The sequence below is a fragment of the Juglans microcarpa x Juglans regia genome, chromosome 7D (genome assembly GCF_004785595.1).
Source record: "Juglans microcarpa x Juglans regia isolate MS1-56 chromosome 7D, Jm3101_v1.0, whole genome shotgun sequence".
Lineage (NCBI taxonomy): Eukaryota > Viridiplantae > Streptophyta > Magnoliopsida > Fagales > Juglandaceae > Juglans > Juglans microcarpa x Juglans regia.
This window is the reverse complement of record NC_054606.1, coordinates 4,011,925-4,035,077: the sequence shown is the minus strand read 5'-3', so window position 1 is coordinate 4,035,077 and position 23,153 is coordinate 4,011,925. Positions and strand designations below refer to the sequence as shown.

Below are 23,153 nucleotides of genomic sequence, written 5' to 3'. Positions count from 1 at the left end.
ACGTGATCCGTTAGATCTACTTTACAATAAAAATAATTTTACAATCTGACGTACTACATTAAATAACGTCAGTTTGTAAATTTATTTTTATATAATTTTTTTGTGATTAAAATATTTTTATCTAAATTTGATATACTTCAGTTATGTTGTGATTTTATGGCTTGTGAATTGCTTAAGAACGTGTGAGGAGGCAGCTTAAAGAGTGGGGTGGAAATGGAATATACCTGAATTCTCGACTAAATTACAGCAAAAAACAAAACAAAATCAATCGTATTTAAACCGATAGAAAATAAACCAGACTGCCCTTAATTGGAGGCAGCTGGTTCGGCCCATGGTTTGGTATGACTCTGTTGAAATTTCTTTGATTTGGGTGTAAGTCTTAACTAATTTGAGTACTATGCAACGGTCTTGTTGAGAGCCCAAGATGATGATACTTGAATTTGTGCTTAACTAACGACTTCGATCTTATTCACTTTGGTCAGTCTAAATATCATTTAAAATGCTTCAAGTTAATAAGATTATTCATGTAAATATCCTGTTGTATTCTTTTTAGTAAATTATTTACCAACTCCTTACTATTGGACAGAGATGCCGAATTTTGAGAAATTCCAGCCATTTGAAGCAAATTATCATTCAGATTCCATCTGGGTAGTTGCATTTTTTGCACCTATTTCTCATTCGGGATCACCATGACTGTAGATTGGATGGAAAAGAAAGGATCATATTTCATTACGAGCGGTGCTACTTTGCCGCTGAGTAACACTCCAAGTACTGCTAAGTTAAATTAGTCTTTTCAATTTTTTTTTTAATTTTTTAATTTATATTTTTTTATCATTTTAAAATATTTTTAAAAAATATAAAAAACATATCAATATACTAATAGTTACTTTCTTAACTAATAAGTAAAATAAAAATTTAAAATATATAAAATGTCAAAACGAGAAACAAGTTAAATGGGCGAAGTAGCATTTTTCATCTCATTATTTCAAGCTCATATTTCGATGGAGAAGCCCTGATGTATTTCATTGACATAATCATTGATGATGGTCAGATGGACAAAAGAAAGGACTAGAAAAAATAAAAATAAATAAGATCAAGCCAACACTCAAGTGGCTATGAAGGAAAAAAAAAAAAAAAAAAAAAAAAAAAAAAAAAAAAAAAAAAAAAAAAAAAAAAAAAAAAAAAAGGATCTCAAGTGGCTAAATCTAGCTCGATGAGTTCAAACAATGGGTTCGAAATCCTTGTATTAAACATGAAAGAAGTTTCAAGTAAGATACATTGTCCGGCCAGGCTGTACAAAAGTAGATCAAGCCGACACCCCAACTTCCCATAACCACAGCATTCAGGTGACAGAAGCGAAAGGAGAACAACATGAAATTGTGATACCACCCCCGCACAAAAGCAAACCACCAGACTCGATTCTGTTTTTTAACTTGACCTTATCACACAACAAGCTTTGTTTTGAGGCCTGCAGATTGTATTCATCTGCATCGTAACGGTTTGATCTTGCAATCTCCGAGTCAAAGTCATGTTTCTTAAAATTTCTGATGTACTTTCGGATGTCCTGTTGAAGCTCAACAGTTTCTGCTGTCTTTCCAGCAACGGAGAACTGAAATTTCCAACTCCTTTCTGCAATGGCACTGTTTGGACTAGCTAGATCAAAGTTGGGCTCCTTACTGCCGGTGCTGGCTGTTAGTCCTGGTACATCATGGCCATTCATCATCTGCCCTTGCATGTATGAATCCTGTGAGTTCGAAATTTTGTTTCAGAAACGCAGTGCCAGTAGTATACAGAATGTTCTATATATATGTGCGCGTGTATTTGTGCAACCTCTATACTTGCTTAGGATCTGTGTTTAAAAACTTCAACATATATATTCCCATTCAAATGCTGAACACTGCGGCAGCTTGACTTATTCAAATCAGTGATCATGTTAAGTAGAGGAATTATTTGTTACTGACATATCTAGACAACAATTTAAGAATATAATAGGAAAAGTAAATACTAGTTTTGAGGAGATTGACCTGTTTAGTATTGATGAAAGAAATCTCTGTGAAATTGGTGGTTGAAGCGCTTGAACTTGCCTGGGGTAGAGATACGCCGTTACCTACCGGGGTAGCAAGATCAAGAGGTGGGTCCTCTGGTGATGAGAAGTCAGAACTGTCAAATGTTGACAGTGAGATGCACTCATCGAAATAAGCCATGGCTTCTTCTTCTAGACGTTTGGACATCTTTCTTCTTTCAATGCTAGACTGCCATTGTGTCATTGGAATAACTTTTAGAGAGACCAATCAAAAGGCGCAGTTGACTCCTATCTAGACAGTAACTATACAGAAAATCCCCAGCGTTCATTGCAAGGAAATGGTTATTTCTACCATATTTGTGCACATAAGCCCGTTATTTACAGTAGGGCAATGGACACGGTGCACTTTATTTCTCTCTATAAGAATGAATTTAACCTCATATGAGGCAAATGAATCCCAAGTACTTCTCACAGATTGTGTAAAAAATTAAAAGTGCATTGGAATATGATTAAAATGAAAAAAACCTACTTTTCTTCCTGGACGAGACTTCTGCACACTAGGGGTCTTAGGATCAGGCAGTATTTCCTTCAGAATTCTACTCAGCTCATGTCCACGGTGCTCCTCAACAGCCAAGTCTGCTTGAAGTTTTCTAGCCCGTTCCAGGGACTGCCAGTCAAAGAGAAGGTCAATTACTACTTTTATTTGAATGAAATGGAGAAAAGAAAAAAAAAAACGATAAACGAGGCAGAATGGGAAATTTATCATCGAAGCATGATTAGACACCAAATGCTTGCAAGCCAATTCAGAAATGTCTTTTTTCTAAAGTGGCATTCGAGACACAGGTGACAGGACCAAGAAAAACATCCTTTCTTCAACAAAATAGCAGCAGAGAAGTTACTGGACAAGCCAAACACTAGGCTATTGAGACCAGTTTCCGATTTTATTTTAACCATAATTGCTTCAAAATCTCATGGCATGAAAGCAACATTTAGTTGTATACATTGGATTAGAAAGTGACTGAATCTGTATCTGACACTTATGTGTAGAAGTTGGACAGCAACGAAGACAATAAACTATGCCATGTGGCGAGTCTCCAGACTACTAAGCATGACAAGACAAGTCTGGTTCAACTGTATCTCATCTACACTTACAGCAAGGAAAACTCACCTGCTCAAGCTTTTTGGCATATTCTCTTCTGTAATTCAGAACCAATTCAACTGCACCTGGGTTTACCAAGTCAGGAGGGATATCAGCTACATTGGTAGCTGCAATATCAGTAGCATTATTCCTTCGGATAGCCTGAACTTACAAGAAAAAACAAACAAGTTATGAGCTAAAAAGACTCTGGTTGCATGTTAAAATCAAACAAGCACAAGGTGTTAACATAATTGACTGCACCAACACTAGCCATGTAGGCATTGTCATAAGTAACCAATATTAAGAGTAGGAGCAAAGCTAGAAATCCAAATTCAAAGATACTGCAAGATATATAGAGCGCCTACGTGGGTATGAATACAACGATATGTGTATAGACAATCAGCAAGATATCTCAAGTTCAAACACAAAGAAAGAAGTGGCTATTGCTTAATGTCAGAGTCCACAATTTCCTCTTCCTCTTCTACAAGCTGCTGTAGCTACCCACATTTTACGACTGCCCCATAAATTGGTAAATTGAAGCTGTGAATGAATTCTTGACACACAACCCATAAATTGGGGGTTATCGTTCCCTTACAAATGTATCAGCTCAGTTATTATGATTCTCTCCAAAAGAACTAAACATATGCCGGGATTTCAAAGTGAGACATTGAATGTACATTGAGCACTTCTCTTCTTAGTCTAAGTTCCTAAATTTTTTTGATCGAAAAAACTATATGACTGAACATCTGACCATGGAAACACATACATAACATGTGTAGCTTCTGCCTCCGGGATATTTTTTACATCTTTTTCCTTCTTCGCATTTCCATTTTCCACAGATTATTATCCTTGCACTCCATACCATTAATATTCAGCATTTCAATGGTATTATTTATTCTATGAGAGTTAGCAACTCTACGAAAGAACTTTGTACTCCGGCCCCCTTTTTTCAGCCACAATGCTCTCGACTTTTGGCGCCAAGAAATCCTCTCCAATGATAATACTCTTTCTAATTTTGAAACCAACTCTGCCTTCCGCAATAGCTCTTTCGGTGAAAGGGCTCTAGCCTCAAGTATCCACTCAAATTGTTGCAACTCCTCCACCATGAATTTCTTTCGCTCTCCTATATCTCCAAAGGATTGAGAATTCCAAAGCTTAATGTCATTTTTCAAGGCTTTTAATTTACAGGCTAGGATGTATGAGGGGTTACCGTGAAACTGGTAAGAAGACCACCATTGCCTAACCTTATCCACAAAAACTTCACTTTTCAGCCACATGTTTTCAAACTTGAAGTATCGGCGTCCGCTTTGAATGCCACCACAATCCAAGAAGATAGGAAAATGATCCGAACAAAGATGTGGCTGCCTCTTTTGGCACACCTCCGGATAGTGCACCTCCCACTCAGGTGAGATTAAAAATCTGTCCAACCGGGACCATGTCTGATTATTCGACCAAGTAAAGGAGCCCCCCAAGAGAGGAATGTCCAACAGGTTTAAGTCAAAGATACAATTTGAGAACTCTGTCATTGCTGGACGTGTCCTACTATCTCCAGATCGTTCACTACGGAATCTGATGACATTAAAATTCCCTCCTATTCACCAGAAAAGCTCCCACCAGCTATGTAACCCAGCAAGTTCCTCCCATAAGAATCTTCTATCGTTGTCTACATTTGGATTGTATAAACTTGCAAAAGCTCACACAAAATTATCTGTCACACTCTTAAAAGAACATGCCACTATATACTCCCCCACAAACTCCTCCATTTTCTCCGCAACTCTTTTATCCCACACCACTAGGATTCCACCCAAAGCCCCATTCGATGCAAGATAAGCCCAATCCGCGTAAGTACAACTCCAAGCACTCCAAACTATCCTCCTAGAAACACTTTTCAGCTTAGTTTCTTGTAAACATACTATGTCCGCCCTCCATTCTCGCAACAAATTTTTTGTACAAAGTTGCTTATTTGCCTCATTTAACCCACGGACATTCCAAGACACAATTTTCAGCTTCATAACAGAGAAGCAAGCCCCTTCCCCTTGGATCTTTCACGGCTTGAGCTTCCTTCATAATTCATTGACCAAGTTAGGTGTTTGAGCTCCCACTGTTTTTTAGACCTTGATTTCTTTGTTTGTGAATGACCCGCTTCAATGGCAGTGAGCAAAGCCAAAAACTGCTCTTCAAAACCACACATTCCATTCCTATACAGTATTGCATTTCTTTCACCTTTTGGAGCACCCAATCAGATAGATTAGATTCATTTGGTAGCAAACGATTCAACGGGATAGGCTCCCCTTCACTGAAAACCCATTGCATATTAGGTGTCACCCCCTCTCTTCCTCCCCAAATAAGTTTATACCCTCCCATTCAACCACAACATTACTAGTGGAAAACTGAGTCTCGGGGACCATTGTTTCCTCACAGCCAAGTCTCCAAGAGAGCCCATCATCAACCACTTCCACCCCGGCCCTCGCAACCCCTCAAACGATCCCCTCACAAGCTTCAGAGCAAGCCCTTCCTGCCGGAATAGACTCGAGATGTTCCTCGAGTTGAATATGGGCCTCCGTATGGGAAGGTGGCGCTTCCATCATGGTCATCAACAGTTTCTAGCTACATGAAGCTGCTGTAGCGGCACATGGTGGCGAGATCTCCACCATCTCCACCAAATTGTTTTCCCGTGTGTTAATTATGCTCATTGAATGGAATCAAATGCAATCAAGTGCCATTAATACCTAGAGAGCCCAGTTTATATGAGAAAGCGAAGGTCAAATGCAATCAAGTTCCATCATATCTTGCATAAATTATGTTAAATACATGCGTTTTGACAATAATTTTGTTAGTGATAGCACTATGATATTAACTACTTATTTTATCATAATCACAGCCGAAATGACTTACAATTTCAAGGTCATTTTGGATTTCAGAGATAGCACGCCTCACTTCAGCACGAACAGTTTCATATATGCCACCACCAGAAGAATCACACTTCACATTATCCCCTTGGACTGACTGCAAATGAGGTACGAACCAACTTTATATTGCAGAACATTATTTCTCATCGTCTTCATTAACTTATTTTCCACAATAGCATTCATGTTTTTGCTAAATAGTTCACCACGCTAAAGCTTCCATTAATATATATCCAGATATATGACCAAAATACAGTCCACACCTCACCTTCATCTGTTCACAAACTGGCTTAATGATTTTATCTTCAGCTTCAGATAAAGAACTCACCACCGACACATGTTCATTTGTAGGAGTTTGCCAACAGGACTGACAGAGAAAAATGTAAAAGGGCAAAATCATCAATGAAATGTGTTTCCTTTCCTGCAACATCATATCGTATCTCATAAGAAAATGAGTCTACCCAGTTTGTACCAAAGTTGTAGCGAACCCGTCCGAAGGCTCAGCTTCACTCTGACCAGACCAAATATCAGAACCACTTCTTACTAAGCCGCCTTTTGTCGCATTACTAGAGACTACATTCCAGTCACTCCGGATCTTGAAATCCTCTGATAAACCACGGTCGTGCTCAGCTTCACTCTGCCCAGACAATAAACGAAAAAAAATCCCGATTTACTTTCATCTCTACTTCATTTATTCCCCACATTATGATAAAAATTCATTAAAAAAGGAACCCAGCCAACATACGAGCAACAAATGCAAAGACTCAAGCAGTCCAAGATAGCTCATAATCTTTTATAGGTAAAAAAACAAGTCCAAAATAACTCATAATTCCATTACAAAAAAAAAAAAAAAAGTCCTGACCTCAGAAGTCGCAAAATGCTGCCTCGACACCGACCGGTCGCGGCGGCCCGTATAGACCCTCGACAGACTCCGAGCGGTCTCCTTCCCACTTCCCGGACCTTTGTTACTCCCAACACCTGCAGTCCTCGCAACGGAGCGCCCCCTCCTGTTATCCACACCGCCATTGCTCACAGCACCTGTATCCGCATTCGCATTAGTATTCGTAGTTGGGGATTCAAGCGGCGAGACAGAACCACCGCTCCAGAAGAGAGGGTTATCTCTCTTATTCAAGAAATCGTCGGAGGCGGAGGGAATCTCGGCGTTGGTCCTCCTCGGAAAAGCACTGACGCTCCTCGATCTTCGTATTGGGGCTTTCTTCGGTGGATTCTCTTTGTCGGAGCTTTCTCTCCCGGCAGAGTGTGTTGTAGTCGTTAGGTTCCCTCTTCTTGAGGAGGATTTGAAGGCCGCAACCGCCATTCGAGATCATACAAATATGAGACCAATTGAACTATGTGATCCGAAACTCGTTATCTGCAAATCCAAAGGAGGTTTGATCTAAATCAATCAACATAAAGACAAAAATGTAGAACTATTATTGTTTTTTCCGCCATATCTGACTCATGGGTCCCTTCTTCTTCTTCCGTTAGTTGTCTGAGTTTAGACTCAAATGGTTAAAAGATAAATTAACTTCATTGATTTAATAAAGACAATTTAATTATCTTAATTTTTTAAATTATTTTTTATACATTTAATGGTTGAATCTATTATATTCATAAAAGATATTAGAAAAATTAATAATTTTCTTTTATGTAAACTGACGCAACAAAATCTACATTAATGATATTTTTAGAAATTGATATATTCACAAATCTAACATTTTTTAATTTTTCCCATTAAACTAGATCGCAATAAAATTGTTTCAATTTATTTAACTCTTATTTGAGCATGTGAGATGCATGTTTATTTCTTATTTAAAAAAAAACTATCTTTGTTAATCTAAGTATTTCATGGGCATGCTAAAAGTATGGGCTTTTAAAAAATAATAATGTTAGTTATGCAAATCCAAATAAACAAATATTGCATAAGTTTTTCGTAAAAAATCAATTAAAAAATAATTTTTTTAACTTTTCAAGATGAAATCTATTTTTTTATAAAATATTTACGTAAAATTTATCTATTTAAAATTTATATAATTTATTTTTCTTTAAAAAAAGTGCATCTTAAGGACACTTTGTCCTTTAAAAAAAAAATTGTTGCTTGGAAGACTTGAGGGCAGGTTTGAGAGATGGGATGAGACACAAAATTCTCATCTCATATCATCTCATCATTACATATTTTTCAAATCTTCATACAAAATATAATAAACAATTTAACTTTTTCAAATCTCAAATCACATTTTTCAAATTTCAATACAATAATAATATTAAAACATAATATTTTAAACTCTCAAACAAAACACAAAATTCTCATCTTACCTTCCAAACCTGCCCTTATTCTGAGGTGGATTTCTTCAAATCCCAACAATTTAATTATTGTTGGGACGTGAATATTTATCAATTTTAGATAAACATAATTATTATTTTTTATACTTTTTAATTGTATTGTGTAGTTCTATAATTATAATTGCAAGAAAGATCAAATTAGCCTTTCTGTCGTAAATAATTTTGCGAGCAAGTCATTTGAAACACAGCATCAACACCAATAACAGTTTGAATTATTTAATAAATTACCACGGGTCATGTATATATAACACTAAAAAATAATCAAAAATATATATATATAACACTAAAAAAGTTTGAAACAACATAAAAAAGCAAACAATTGGTAATAATTTAAAAAAGAAAATTTCTTTTAAAAAGTAAAATGTATTAGATAAAGCAAATATTGTGATCAATGTTTGGTTATTAGAAGTTATAAACCGTTACTGTTATAAAATCCCATCTATTTAATTTAAAACCAATTATTGAAATAATTTAAATAATCTCACGAAACAAAGCATACCTTAAAAATATATATACCTATACATATAAATGATCAAGTTGCTTGCTTGAAGAATTATAACTATTCGGCGTAGTACTGTCGATCGATCAATTTCAGGAAATAAATAAATGAAAAATTAAAATCAAAACAAAGCAAAATTTATTTTGAAAATGTAATTAAGCACTGATCATCATTGATCAATCAAAAATTCCTTCACATGATGATGAGCAATATCGACATGATAAAATAACCATGAACCACCAAATTAAGATCCTTGATCATGATTTTGTGTTAAGAACTACATCAATCAAGCCGTACGTATGCTTGCATGCAACTTATTCATTAACCATTATTCATGAGCATCATCATCATCCAATGCAAGCTGGTTTTCTCTATAAATCACAAAACCCCAAACCCTAATTTATCACAAAACCTTCATTCATTTCAAGTCGACCTAGCTTTATGTTATACATATGCACGTAGGTCATGATAAAGATAACTTTCTACTACAAGTTTCTTCCAACCAAAGCCGGAGAAGAAGAAGCCGCCAGCAAATCTCGTAGTATTAATTTGCTGCACCATCTCGATCTCGTTCTGACAGAAATTAGAGACTGGCGTCTGCCGGCGGTGGCAAGGACATGGATCGAAAACTAAGTCTTTAAAGTAAACAACATCTCGACCAGAAAACTCTTCTTCTCGCATAGAGAAACATTCGAACATGTTTTCCGACATTAAACTTTTGATATGGCCCAACACGTAGTGAGTGGTAATAAGTTGCATGTTTTGATAATGGATAGTACGTACCGATGGGAATAACCCTTTGACGCACCACGGCGAGAACTTGTTCTTTGAGAGAGGGCCTCATCGCCATGGTCATGATCATCATGATTACTCCTACGCTCTTGGATGCAAAGATCTGGTGGAAAAGCAGAAGCTTTTTCGTTTGGGAGATGAATTAGGGTTGCGTTGGAATGTAGAATTTGGACTTTTTCAGTTGAAGATCATCAAGAATCGAGCAGGATTAATTGATGATCAAATTGGTATTATTAATGCTACTTGGTACGACGAGGATCAAATTTGTCTGAGAATATGAATATTATATATATAATGGTCATTATTGTTACGTATGGCCAAAAATTAAAATCCATTATTTGATTTTATTTTTGATTTTTTTTGTATTTTCTACTTTAACTTCATCTGTTTTGTGTATAATACTGTTTGGAAAAATAAAAAAAATAAAAACCGTCTCATGCCAAAATCAGATACCATAATCGAATCATCATTGAGACAAGATCATAAAACGTCGAGTTTTGATATATAGAAGTTGGTGTGTTAGCACACCACTTATAATGAAATCCATTATAATTAAAAAAAAAAATCAAAACATCAAAAATTTCTTAGTATATATAGTTGATGTAGAAAGTTTTCACATCAGTGGTGTGCTGGGTGCGTAAAAAATAAGATTTCTAAATGGATTTTCTATAAAATGCTATATCGGCCCGTTAGTTTTGTCAAAGAGAAACCTATATATATATATTATGAGTAATGCTAGATATAGTTTTAGAGTGTACAAGCTACTCCACGTACTTTATTTGAAAAAAAAAAAAAAAGAAGTATACTCCACTAAAATTTTTTTTTTTTCATATGTACTAATTTTAAAACTATATCTAACATCATTACTCATATGAAAATAGTTTCATGTCATGCATAGATATGTTGATTCTTATTATTATGTCAAACTTTTAAACCAAACTTACAAGTATCATAGACATGCACAACAATAATATCGATCATGAATATATAGCAGTATGGAAAATGATTAATTTACAACTGCATATTAAATGAAGGATACTTTCGTAAAACAGTTCCTCTTTGGATCAGCAAGTCCTATATATTGGATTTATCGGCACCCAATAGAAAAGTGAAACGTCAGAAAATCCCATAACAATTGCTACACCTAATCACACAGGATCGCAAACACAAATTTCCCCTCCCGTGAATATCTATTTGCCTCGGTGAAGAGAGAAGAAGAGCGTTGCCATGGTACGCCATGATCATTTTCTGGTAATACTCATCCATCTTCTCACTCCCATTATCCCAATAATTCCCATTACCTTCGTTGCCATCCCACTACTACCAGCCCAATAGTACCACCACAACTAAAAAGACACCCTTTATCCAACTCAACCGAACTCCTCGACGACGTCGTTCCTGAACAAAGTCCCGCACAGAGGTTAATCTTTGTCTTCTTCGCTAGAGAAAGGCTCCTGGGCCTTAGATTGCTGTCCGACATCGTTCTAGATATCTTCATTGCTAGGTTGTTGCCGATTGGAGAAGATGAAGAACTGGGCGAGAGAGACATGGACTGGGATCGAGAAATTGAGATTTGGAGAACCTCGTGCGATTTCGGAAACGGTTGGAAAATACTACTACGAGTACTAGATGATTTTAAGATTGGTGAGGAAGCGTTTCTGAGAAGCATTTTTCTTTCTTTGTTGGGGTTAAGAATGAGAGATCCTGGGCGTGGTGGAAGAGAACAAAGTTAAGAAACAGCTATGTGCGAAAATGGCGTGGTGGAAGAGAGGGGAAGCAAGAACGAAGAAAAACCGAGCTGCCTGTGCGAAAATGGCGAGAGAAGGTGGAACTGGGGAAGCAGAGACTCGGGTGGGGGAAGAGGAAATTTTTTTTTCCTCTGAATCGCATAGCACAACAGTTTGGGTGTGAGGTCTACGTGGCACCTCATCATTGGAGGCTATTGTTTGGAGAAAAACAGAGTTGCTGCGTGAAGATATTCTCTTTGTAAAATTAAATCATAATTGTATCATTTAATAATAAAAAATCATAATTGTATGTTCATGAATAACTCGGATAATAAAAGAATCAAATTGAACTCAGAGTTTTTCTTTCAATATTACACATACTTGCATCACGAATATTGATTGTTCCAATTTTTTTCATGTTTGTTCTGTGTCTTTCATCGAAGACTGTATACACTTGTTAATGAATGACCAACCAATTCCTTAAAATGAAAGGATTTGACCCAAAAAAAAATCTCCAACAACCATATAATAAATTACAAATCGACTATACATTTTCAATGTAATAATTATTTGTGATGAAGTAGTGTCTAGAGCCGGAGGAAAAGGTGAAGCAAGTTAGACACGAAAATGTGATCCCCAAAATTGCACCCATGTTACCACAACACCAGACTAAAAGATCTGTCGTTCATCTTGATCCAAATAAATTGGAGCTGTTAGATTTCATCACAGGAAGCTCAATACAATTGCAAAACAAAGATCATGTGAATGATGTGAATTAGTCATGACTCAGCTTCGAGAGCAGCAATTTCGTATCTGACTTCTTCTAAATGTTCGTTTATGGCGGTCACTGCATCCTGCACACCCCTAATGACCTCCTTGAGAGCATTATCGTACTCAGCATCTGCTTCTTCCTCTTCAGTTCCAGCAGCTTCAGTTATCTCATGGACGTGGATACATTCATGTACCATTGGCTTCTCACATCTGCAATTGTCATGACTCACTGGACGTTCTGAGGGACGACCTTCCTTCTTCAACACCAGAATTGTAGCTGTCTGGAAAAAAGAATTGTGGTTTTCAGCAAAAATAGAAATAAGCATCAGTAGATTCTGAGTTGCAACGAAAAAAATACAAGGGATCAGTAGAGAGTAAGGCTACGTTTGGTTATACAAATGAGATGAAATAGTAGTGAGATAATTTGTGAATAGTAGTGAAATAGTTTGAGTTAAGATTTTTATGAGATTTTGAAAAATGAAAGAGAAAAAGTTGAATAAAAAAATTATAAAGTTAAAAGAGGATTATAATATAATTTTTGTTTTGAGATTTAAAAATGTTGAATTGTTTTTTGTGTGTTGTTTAGAAGTTTGGAAAAGTTGTAATGATTAGATGAAAAAGTTGAAAATTTAAAATTGAAAAATGTTTGTGTTTGAATGGTGTTTGGATGTTGAGATGAAATGATTTCAAAGGTTTGTGAAACTAAACTAGGCTAAGACTTCACACTTTCAAATGTCCCTCCATTTTAAAAAAGGACAAGTATACGTTAAAGTTAATAGCCACCAGAAAATCTCCACGGGTTGTCAAACTAAAATTATGCAAGATCAAATCCCAAATGCTTGCTAGCTTCCTCTTATTATTTTATTTTTATTTTTATTTTTTTAATGATAGGGGAACCACCCCACGGTAGAGCCCTTAGGATTCACCCATAGAACCTAAACTCCCGGAGAGACTAGCACAACAACCCACTGTCATAGCCTCCTACTTAAATCACAGTTTGATCCCAAGAGGAATCGAACCTAGTGTGACATAGGGCTCATACACACAAGTTCATCCTTACCACTTGGCTACCCACGGGTGGGTACTTCCCTTTAATTGTTTTCATCTGTCAATATCAAAACCAAGCTACTACGTCCAAAGAGCGTGTCTTCACTTGAGTTGCTCAATAGAGGTTCAATATAATTTTAACTCCGGTCCAGTCTTGGTACTCCCATGCAAATATTTACAATTATGAGTTCACTATGCAAGTGAAATCAAGGTTCCTTTTCAAATAAAAAGTAACAAGCGGTGGTTTTTTTCTCATTGTGATGGAGAACCTGGACCCATTCCCAACTCAACAACCAGAGACAGGTGGCGTAGCCTTCAATTAAACTTTATGGGATGAAAATCTCCTCTACTTATGACTCTTCTCCATATTGTTGTGGCCGGATGGGACCTTTCCTTCTCTTATTCCTTTTTCGTGGGTTTATAAACACTAAAAATCTGGTCATATTGCTCCACTCGAAGGGGCTTTATTTCCCCCAAACACATTTCCAAGAAAATGGTGAGCCGACGGGAGGGATTTAATCTCAATGATCCGTCCTTTGGATGGGATCCAACATATTTGATCCTCACTTTCTCTTCTCCATATAAAACAATACAAGTAGCTATAGATGAAGAGAAGATCTCCATCTCCGAATCAGGGATTGATCCAAAGTGTCATTCCATTAGGGTATGACATCGGCAGCAATTATTACATTTTCAGACTTGGAAGAGACTAGTAACAGTATAATTATAAGCAAGTAGGGATCACAAGTTCTCATGATGGTCCACAGGGGACTTCTTTATACGGTTATACCCCGCACTTTTTTCCTCTTTCTTCATAAAGCCTGTCCTATTACTAGACAGGGAAAATGAAGAAGGCCATCGGCACATTAAGGATCTTAGTACAAAGTAGTCCAAAGGAATGGAGCGACTCCTTTCAACTTTGGTCTCTGGAAATGCATTTCACTCCTAATTCCTAACTACCACGTTGTTTAAATAATATACCCTGACCAATAAAGCAAGGGAGCAAGAGCGTTTTGGGTTTGCTTATCAATTTAAAACTTTCTTTAGGGTCAGGAAAATACTACTGAAGGACATAGCTAATGAGATATGAAGCATACCAGATGCAATTTCTGCTTTTCCTGTTCTTGAACAGCTCTGAGCAACTGAGCTAGATCAACTCGGCAGTGATCAGGGTTAAGTAATAGCGACGCCATTTCAAGAACCTAAATATGCGTTTGAAAATCCAGTAAGATTATTTGTTGTTATAATTACATGGAGTGGAAAAGGGAATAAAACAAGTACTTGTTTGGAGCAGTCATTGAACTCTACAGTTATCTCACTGCAAAGTTGTTGATAAGCTAATTCCCCTCCAGAATCCATATACTCAGCAAACCCACTGCCGAAAATAAAACAAACACTGACATGAAGGAAAAAAAAAGTAGATAATCGGAACCCTATTTCTGGTAACTCAGAGATAAAATCAGCAGGGAAAAAGAGACGTACTTTTTGAGCTTGGCGTAGGCTTCGGCTCTGCGCTGCTGTATTGCAAGGAACCTGCGAAGCAGATGGAGGATTTTGGAAGAATCGGAGCAACCTACGGTATTTTCGGCCTCCATTGGTTCTGTAATAGAGATCTTCTTCTCGAAATCTTCCATGATTGTCTTTTGTGATTCTTTCTCCCGAGATTTGAAGCTAATAAATAATCTCAGAATCAGGATTCGGGACCCGGACACCCTTTTTCCTTCGAAAAATTCTAATTATTATTTTCTACACCACTATATAATTTATTATTTTTATATTTTATTTAAATAAATATATTAATATGTAAATATATATAAAATATAAAATATAAAAATAACCATTGACATATTGATAGTGATACATACGACTTAAGCAACGTTTAGATAGTGAGAATATTTAAAAAGTGTTAAAAATATTTGTGAATAATAATAAAAAAATAATAATAGAATAATAAATAATAAGTATAAAATAATAAATAATAAAAAAATAAATAAAAAATAATAATAAAAATATTTAAATTACTCTCGATACCCAAACATAACTTTAGAGCATCGTTTGCTCAATCTCTTTTTGTTTTCTACGAGCGGCGGAGTTGATAAAAATGTTACGCTAATTAAACCGACAAACGATATTAAACGAAGGAAAACAGTTTTAAACATTATTACATTATCTGCTAATATTCTATATATAAATAATCGAAAATTTCATTAAAAATCATATAATTTCAGAAGTGTTTAATAATACTTTATTTTTTTTACCAAACTTCTCAACTTATCTCATCTCATATAATTATTACAAATTTTTAAAATTTTTACACAAAATAAAATAAAAAATTTAACTTTTTCAAATATCAAAATAAAAATAATATTAAAAAAATATATCTTAACAATATCTTATTTAATTTTTAATTTTCATTTTAATTTATCTCATTTAGAAAAATAAACAAAGTTAAATATATAAATTAATATAATTTTATTAATATATTAAATTTTTATAATAAAAATAATTTTACAGTTTAAGATACCATATCAGACTCATTAATTTATAAATTTATTTTTTAAAATCTCTTTATAATTAAAGAATTATCTTTCTATCAAAAGTTCACAATCTTTCTAAATTATTTACAATCCGAACAAAAGATGGTAGAGAATTAGGCTAAATTTGTTTTCACAATTTCTCTCAACTAACTTCATCTCATCATTATAATTTTTTAAAATTTTTACAAAAAATAAAATAAACAATTTAACTTTTCTAAATCTCAAAATAAAAATAATATTAAAAAAATATTTTATAACAATATTTTATTCAACTCTTAATTTTAATTTCAACTCATATCATCTCATCTTATTTACAAAAATAAATTTTCTTTTTCTCGGTTTGCGTAAAAGTACATAAAAAACGTATTGCACAATGGTTTATAGATTATATATGGGATCCTATGTCAAACCATGGTTTTATGTTTTTATAAGAAATTATTCTCGATTTTCTATATCTTAACGTTACTTTAATTTTGGGATGCATCTTTCGAAGTTTTTAACATTTGTTTCCTCAAACTTTTCTTTCTTAAGCAAGTAATTAACAATTTTAATAATTAATAATTAAAATTAAAATAGATAATATGTATAATATCTATTAAGTTAAAATGTATTGTGTAATATCTTTGAAAAAAAAAAGAAAAATTCGAGAGCAATATAAAAAAATTAACTTTATTTTACAAGGAATTTCATTTTTTTTAAAAAGCATGTACATGACTTATATATTTTAAAATTATATCTAACATTCTAAAAAATAATCATGCTAGCAGGCCGCCAGCATTTACTGTTAAGAATACCTCTAGTTACAAATTTTTATTTCTTTTTCTTTTGATGTTCTTTTAAGTATTATTTTAACATTTTTATTTATTAAAAAAATATAATTTTATAAATAATTACTTACTTAATCATTAAGTAAAAAAATAAATAAATAATTAAAATGCATTAATAATAAATTTGAGAGACGCCACTGACATTTTCTCTCTAAAAAAATATAAAAATGCTTTATGCACAAAATAAATGCACCAAGACTACGTGAACAAAGGCACAAAATTGCTAATGCCTAAGTGATTTTCGTACATTTCTTTCGTGAGTGTGGCATAAATTCAAAAAATATCGTAAATAACGCCCAATATATATGTAGAATGTAGATCATCTTGATTTAGAGTTTGTTTAAAGAATAATTAAATTAAAAATACATAACTTACTCTAATTTTTTGAATAATCACAGCCTCATTAAAAGAAGATAAATTAATCAAGCCTTTAGTGTACAACAGCAATAATAATAATAAAAAAAAAAAAAACACCTTAATTTGAGCCGTCTGTGGAGAGAGAGAGAGAGAGAGAGAGAGCGCAAGTCCACTGCTACATCAATGGCCGGAAAGTGGCTGGCGACGGTGCAGCAAACGAGCAGCGGGCGGCCGGTCTTCCTAGAGAACGAAATTGAGTGCTCCCTAGTCTCCGCCGTTGACCTCGAATGTGATGAGCTCTCCGACTTCCCTTCTCTCAAGTCCGGCCTCCTAATCCTCACCACCCACCGCCTCCTCTGGCTGCCTCCAGATTCCTCCACCTCCTCCCCATCATCCGCCGTTTCCCTTCCTCTCTCCTCCGTATCCCACATCCACTCCTCCAAGAAGTCTCTCAAGTCCATCTTCCACTCCCCCCGAGTCCGGTTCCAGGCCTCCCTCAACCCGGGTCCGAGATCGGTGGCGATCACCATCGTCATGAGGGGAAAGGGCGACTGCGACGCGTTTCTGGGGAAGTTCTGGGAGAACTGGCGGGCGAGGGCGTGGGAGAAGGAGAGCGAGAGCGAGAGTACCCGGTCGGGTAGGGGAGGGGATTCCCAGTCTAAGTCTGGATCGGCTAATGTTTCTGGCGGGTTTTATACGAGGGAAGGGGCGGTGAGGATGGTGGGGGTGTCGGGGATACTGAGGAAGGAGCAGGAGATGTGGGAGAGTACGGACAAGAGCCTGCAGGAGGCGTTCCTGGATTTGAATGCTCTCATGGTAATGTGTCTCTGTGTCTTTGTTCGTTTATATTTATGATTAACGATTTATGTGCTTGTCATGCTCTGTGATATGAATCTCTTTGGTTGCTTAGAAAATCCGCAGAAATGCACGAAAACTTTTGGATGTGGTTATGTGGGAAAATTTTTGTGGAGTTATTATTATTATTATAATTATAATTATTCAGTAAATATTTATTGGAGACCAAATAATGCAAGTATGCTTTTCTTTCCCTAAATTTATGAGAAAATACAGGAAAATAAAATAGTTCGAATTCTGAGTTTAAGAGCGATGGAGCAGTTAGTAGTTGTTGCCATGATATAGTTTAATTTTTTTGCTTTTTCCATTATAAGTATTAGAACCATATTGGATTTTCAGAGTAAGGCTAAAGAGATGGTGATGCTAGCAGAGAAAATGAGGCAAAAACTTCTGAGTGGCTCAAATTCTCAAACTGGCACCACAAATGATGAAGAGATGGGTTCCAAAGAAGAGATGCAAGATTGGCTATTGAGTGTTGGTATAATATCCCCGGTTACGAAAGAGTCTGCTGGTGCGCTATATCATCAACAGCTGTCCCGTCAGGTTGTATTCTCTCTGCATTATGTGTTATTTGTAGATAGTCTTATTAGTATCCTTTTATCTGAAAGCTTTCTGATTGTATTAGGATGGTATCAAGAGTGTGATATAAACAAATAGAATCGAGGATTTAAATAAGAAATATGATTCCTTTTTCATTCCTATTGTCAACTTCAGCACTTGCCTGTCATTTTTTGTGAATTGAATGTAAATAATAAATATATATGTTGAAAGCTGAGCTGATGCTGGAAACTACATAAAGTTGTTATCGAGTTTTAACAGAATGAAAGGGAAAGGGAGAAATGTATGGACACTGCTCTTACTTTGACTTCTTTCATTGCAGTCTTTAGTTTTCAATTATTTTAATCAAACCTCATGAACATGTGTCTCGGGATTTATCCCTTTGTACTTGGGTTGTGCTTTTTGCACTTTGCAATACTTTTTACTCTTATGAAAAAATGGGTTTCGGGATAATGTAAGTCCTTCCATTTGCTGTTAACAATCTGTGTGTAGTATGACTTATAGACAAAAAAATCATACCAGATGCTTAATAAATAATGTAATCTTCTCTATTATTATGCCATTGTAGAAGAAATCATTTTTCTTAAGAATGATAAACAAAAGTGAAACAACACAGAAGATGGATCTCTGTCTACTTCTCTCTCTTTGTCTTTCTATTCTACTTCTTTGTCGTATACCATTGGTAAAGAGCATTAGAGATCATGATTGTGTTCTATCATTGAGTTGCTAACTTCTTGTGTTGATATTGGTTACCTTCTGCTTTATTTCTCTTGAAAAGAAAATTTTAACCTTTATCTTTTAACACTTAGTTGGCAGATTTTGTCCGAATTCCACTTGAGAGAGCTGGAGGAATGATGAATCTTATAGATGTCTATTGTCACTTCAACCGTGCTCGAGGCACAGGTTTGCTTAATTGTACTTTTTGTATCTTGTTTTTCTTAGGAGCATGGTCATTTTTAAAAAGTTACTGATATATTGTCCACTTTTTAGAATGTGAAATATGTTTTTGTATCTCCCTTTTTCACAGAGTTGATCTCACCAGAGGATTTGTTGCGGGCATGTTCTCTCTGGGAGAAGTTTGATGTGTATGTTGAACATTTATAGAATTTATTTATGTTGCAGTCTGCCGAATGGTTGTGAAAAGGGTGCAAAATCTGAAAGAATGTTTTATAGAATGTTGTCCCTTGAGTTCCTTTTCATTTATTTTAAACTTATCTATAAACATTTCAAGTAAATTTGTCAGCAAGTAAACCAAAGCATTCTGAGGGAAATGGACACTCTTTTATGTAGCTCTTACTGTTCCTTTCCTAGATAACTTTGGATATTTTAATTATTTACTTGTATAAAAAATATCTTTCTTGCACAGCCCGGTGATGCTTCGGAAATTCGATAGTGGGGTCATGGTCATCCAGAATAAGTCCCACAGTGACGTGGAGGTGAACTCCCCTCCCCCCCCCCCCCCCCCCCCCCCCCCCCCCCCCCCCCCCCCCCCCGCTCCTCTCATGCTTCACTTCTATTCATAAGTTGAATAAATTGATCTCTGGATAGGCCATTGTACTTCTGTGTTAGTCCGACACTTCCATCTTTGATGTTTGAACATATCTATATATAGAGGCAGCTGCCAATAAAATTCATGTAAAATTAAATAAGTATATGGAAGTGGGTAAGGTTATAACATTGATAACTTATTCAAACGAAAGACTTCTAATATTTCTCTTTGTAAATTTATTTTAAGAATTCAATCCCTGAGTAATTGACAAATGTATATGGAAATGGATGTGCTTCTATATCATCTTAACACATGTTGAAGGGAAACCCCCCCCCAAACAAAAAAAAAAAAAAAAAAAAAACAAGGTATGCAGCAAATCAAGAAAATCAAATTTATTAATTGTACTGCTGCTTTTGTATTTAATATACACACTTGGAAAAAAAAATCATCAAATTTATTTTCTTTCATTGTGTTCTGCACAATGTCAGACGATATTTGAAATATCATGGCAAAATAACCGACTTGTACTATAACATTTAGGTTTTTGCAAGAATCAAGGCCCTTGTGACAGATCCGGATGCCCTCCGAACTGGGATAAGTCCAAGTGATGCTGCAATGACATTAGGAATTGCTCCTGGCATGGCAAAGGAACATCTTCTAACTGCTGAGAGCAAAGGTAAGCTACTGCAAAAAAATTTGCAGGGATGTTACTGTTGTAGTTGTACTTTAACCGACCATTCTACATGGCAGGTTTGCTATGCAGAGACATAAGTCCTGATGGCTTTCGCTTTTATATCAACCTCTTCGCTGACATCAATACGGATGATGTTTACTTGTAAGTGAAATATTCCTTTTTTGAGTTTGTTTCATGATCTTTCTCCTCATCTCTTGGATACTATTTGTCCCCTCAATGGCCACAACACTTTGAGTTGACTTTAATATGCCTACATGTTCTCATAGTCAATTATTTAATTGATTTTCTCTTTTACAGTAAATTGTGTGCATGCCTTTGGTTACTGATAAAAAAAAGATAAAGTGGCACAGTTCAACATAGGATAAACTAGCATGGTTGTGGAATTGTGTTCCATCAGATATTTCTAGAAACAATGAGATAAACTCACTTTCTTAAAAAAAACAAATAGTTGAGAGAACCTTAAAATTGAGCAATCAGCCTTCTAACCTGAGTGATAAAAACTATATTATTCTTGTCTAAACCACAATTTCACTTTCTTGATCTGGCCCCTTTTATCGTTGTTTGTACCTTAAGTTGCTTTAGTGGGGTATTTCACTAAATTATTTAAGTTACCATCTTCTGTTTATTGCTTATAAATATATATTTTATAACGTGGAAGCTTACCGATGCAAGGCCCTTCAGACCCACCCCTATGTATTAAATCCTGGATGCATATGATCTAAAATGTAAATCCTGGAGAACCATGTATTCGATAATCCAGAAGAACTCCTAGTGTGAAATTGAACCCAGGATATTTGAGTCTACAGCTCATCCCCAGTCCGGCCTTCGACTACTAGGCTGCACCTTGACGAATGTTCATAAATAATGAGTTTTTGTTTCAAATATAGTTAGGATGAGGATTTGTGATCAAATTTCTTTCCACTGTCATATCACTGAAGCTTTTTGATACTATTATTTTTCTCCCATATTTCTCTTTATTATCGTGTCTGATGTATTTGTGCAGGATCAAAGATCATAGTATGTATGCTACATGGGTTAGGGTAGCCTCTGCTTCTAGGTAGGGATGCTTTCTCGAACAATCCTTTTCTAATTTTATATGCAATAATAATCAAAAGAAATTACGACCGGCTCAGTTTTATGAATTCCTGAGGAACTGACATTATTTTTTTCGTTTGTTTTGGTTTTCCAGTTAATTTCAAAGTTCCAGTTAGGAACGATAGGATAGAACAAGGTTGTCGAACCATGAACAGGGCAGATAAGAAAAAGGAAAGGATTTCATGCTCAAATGCCCTCTTCTACATGCTGCAAACTTGATCAACTTGCTGAAACTTGGGGAAGTGGGCGATGCAACTGTTTTGTTTGTAATTGCTTATTGTGATATATAGTGAAAAACTCAGCAATTTGAAGCGATGATTACATGGAAGGAGGTGATTTCTTCATAGAAGTATATTCATTTTTTATCCTATGTGGTTAACGTATCAAATGAAGCAGAGCATCCTGGAGATTTGCAGAGGGACTTCCTGGTTAAGTGCGGCACGAAACTGTTTTAATAATATCCATCGAGATAGATGGCTCATTTTTCTCAATTGTCGCATTTGATAATACTGTGATATCAAATGAGTATGATAAAAGCATATTGAGTGTCAAGTCTTACATTGGTTTCTTGCGCGAGACTATGGTGTGTCAATGTGTGTATATTGGCTTTTGGAATTTTTTGAGGCCGAAGTTTTGACGTTTAAAAAAATTAAAATTACTTTTTATCATTTTCTTAATTATCATCCTTTCATGAAATGTACCGAATTGAGCGAGTTTGTAATTTTTTTGTGGGATTATAAGCAAACCCATTAGTGATTAGTAGTATACATTGAAACTTTCTACAATATTTTAGAAGATAATTTTATGAAAGGGTAAAGTCTAATTATCCAAAAAATAAATAAATAAAAAGTGTTGTTTTTAAATTAAGAGAAAATAATACAGATAGAATACCTTTTTACAATTCTCAAAATATTTTTTGAAATAATATTTTTCTTTTAATTACTTTACAACTTGCAATATAAATAAAAATATTCTAATATTAAGCATTCCCAACGGTTTCTTCGTTTTATTCTTTAAAATACATCATTAAAACTTATTTTTTCTATTTTACATACTAATTTTTATAATATACTATACATCAGTTAATCTATTTTTTTCTTTATATCATTTAAATATTATACTTTTTAATATTTTTTATTTATTTCAAATATTTTCTCTAACTATCAATGATATCCTAATACTTTTTAATATTTGCAATGTCTCTCTATATACAATGTCATATAATTATGTTCTATTTTAAATTAATCTAAATTTATAAATTAAACCAAAATATAAATTGATTAAAAAAAAAGAGATTATATTTATGAGAATATTCTCAAAATATATTATGAATACAGAAAAGGCAATACACAAAATAACTATTTTACTGTATACACATTCTCTCATCCGAATAAGAAAAAAACGCTAATCATAGAATGTAGCTACACTCAAAGCTGCAGGATTTTTTTTTTTTAATTTTTAAAATTTTTTTACAATAATACCATAAAATGTTAAG

At 34.9% G+C, this 23,153-nt stretch overlaps 3 protein-coding genes across 5 annotated transcripts; 1 reads left to right on the top strand and 2 right to left on the bottom strand.

Annotated features, from left to right (window-relative positions):
- Positions 1-1,227: 1,227 nt before the first annotated feature.
- LOC121238713 lies at positions 1,228-7,552 on the bottom strand. Of its 3 annotated transcripts, XM_041135701.1 has the most exons (9): positions 6,930-7,546; positions 6,540-6,704; positions 6,336-6,434; positions 6,057-6,167; positions 3,192-3,323; positions 2,553-2,690; positions 2,025-2,252; positions 1,831-1,897; positions 1,606-1,744 (listed from the first exon to the last, which is right to left on the bottom strand). In XM_041135701.1, exons 1-8 carry the CDS (start codon positions 7,383-7,385, stop codon positions 1,865-1,867), a joined length of 1,362 nt encoding a protein of 453 aa, XP_040991635.1. In that variant the 5' UTR covers positions 7,386-7,546; the 3' UTR covers positions 1,606-1,744; positions 1,831-1,864. The 3 variants fall into 3 exon arrangements, with proteins under 3 accessions (XP_040991633.1, XP_040991634.1, XP_040991635.1); XM_041135699.1 differs by lacking the exon at positions 1,831-1,897 and having other exon boundaries at positions 1,228-1,744; positions 6,930-7,552; XM_041135700.1 differs by having other exon boundaries at positions 1,602-1,897.
- A 4,655-nt stretch (positions 7,553-12,207) lies between these two features.
- On the bottom strand, positions 12,208-14,889 carry LOC121239449 (required for excision 1-B domain-containing protein). The gene is made up of 4 exons (XM_041136695.1): positions 14,729-14,889; positions 14,528-14,621; positions 14,344-14,448; positions 12,208-12,480 (listed from the first exon to the last, which is right to left on the bottom strand). Exons 1-4 carry the CDS (start codon positions 14,878-14,880, stop codon positions 12,208-12,210), a joined length of 624 nt encoding a protein of 207 aa, XP_040992629.1. The 5' UTR covers positions 14,881-14,889.
- A 2,182-nt stretch (positions 14,890-17,071) lies between these two features.
- LOC121238712 (vacuolar protein sorting-associated protein 36) lies at positions 17,072-21,822 on the top strand. The gene is made up of 9 exons (XM_041135698.1): positions 17,072-17,783; positions 18,162-18,365; positions 19,190-19,283; positions 19,408-19,465; positions 19,747-19,816; positions 20,410-20,545; positions 20,620-20,704; positions 21,567-21,620; positions 21,753-21,822. The coding sequence occupies exons 1-9, from the start codon at positions 17,151-17,153 to the stop codon at positions 21,754-21,756; spliced, it is 1,338 nt and encodes a 445-aa protein (XP_040991632.1). The 5' UTR covers positions 17,072-17,150; the 3' UTR covers positions 21,757-21,822.
- Positions 21,823-23,153: the final 1,331 nt, after the last annotated feature.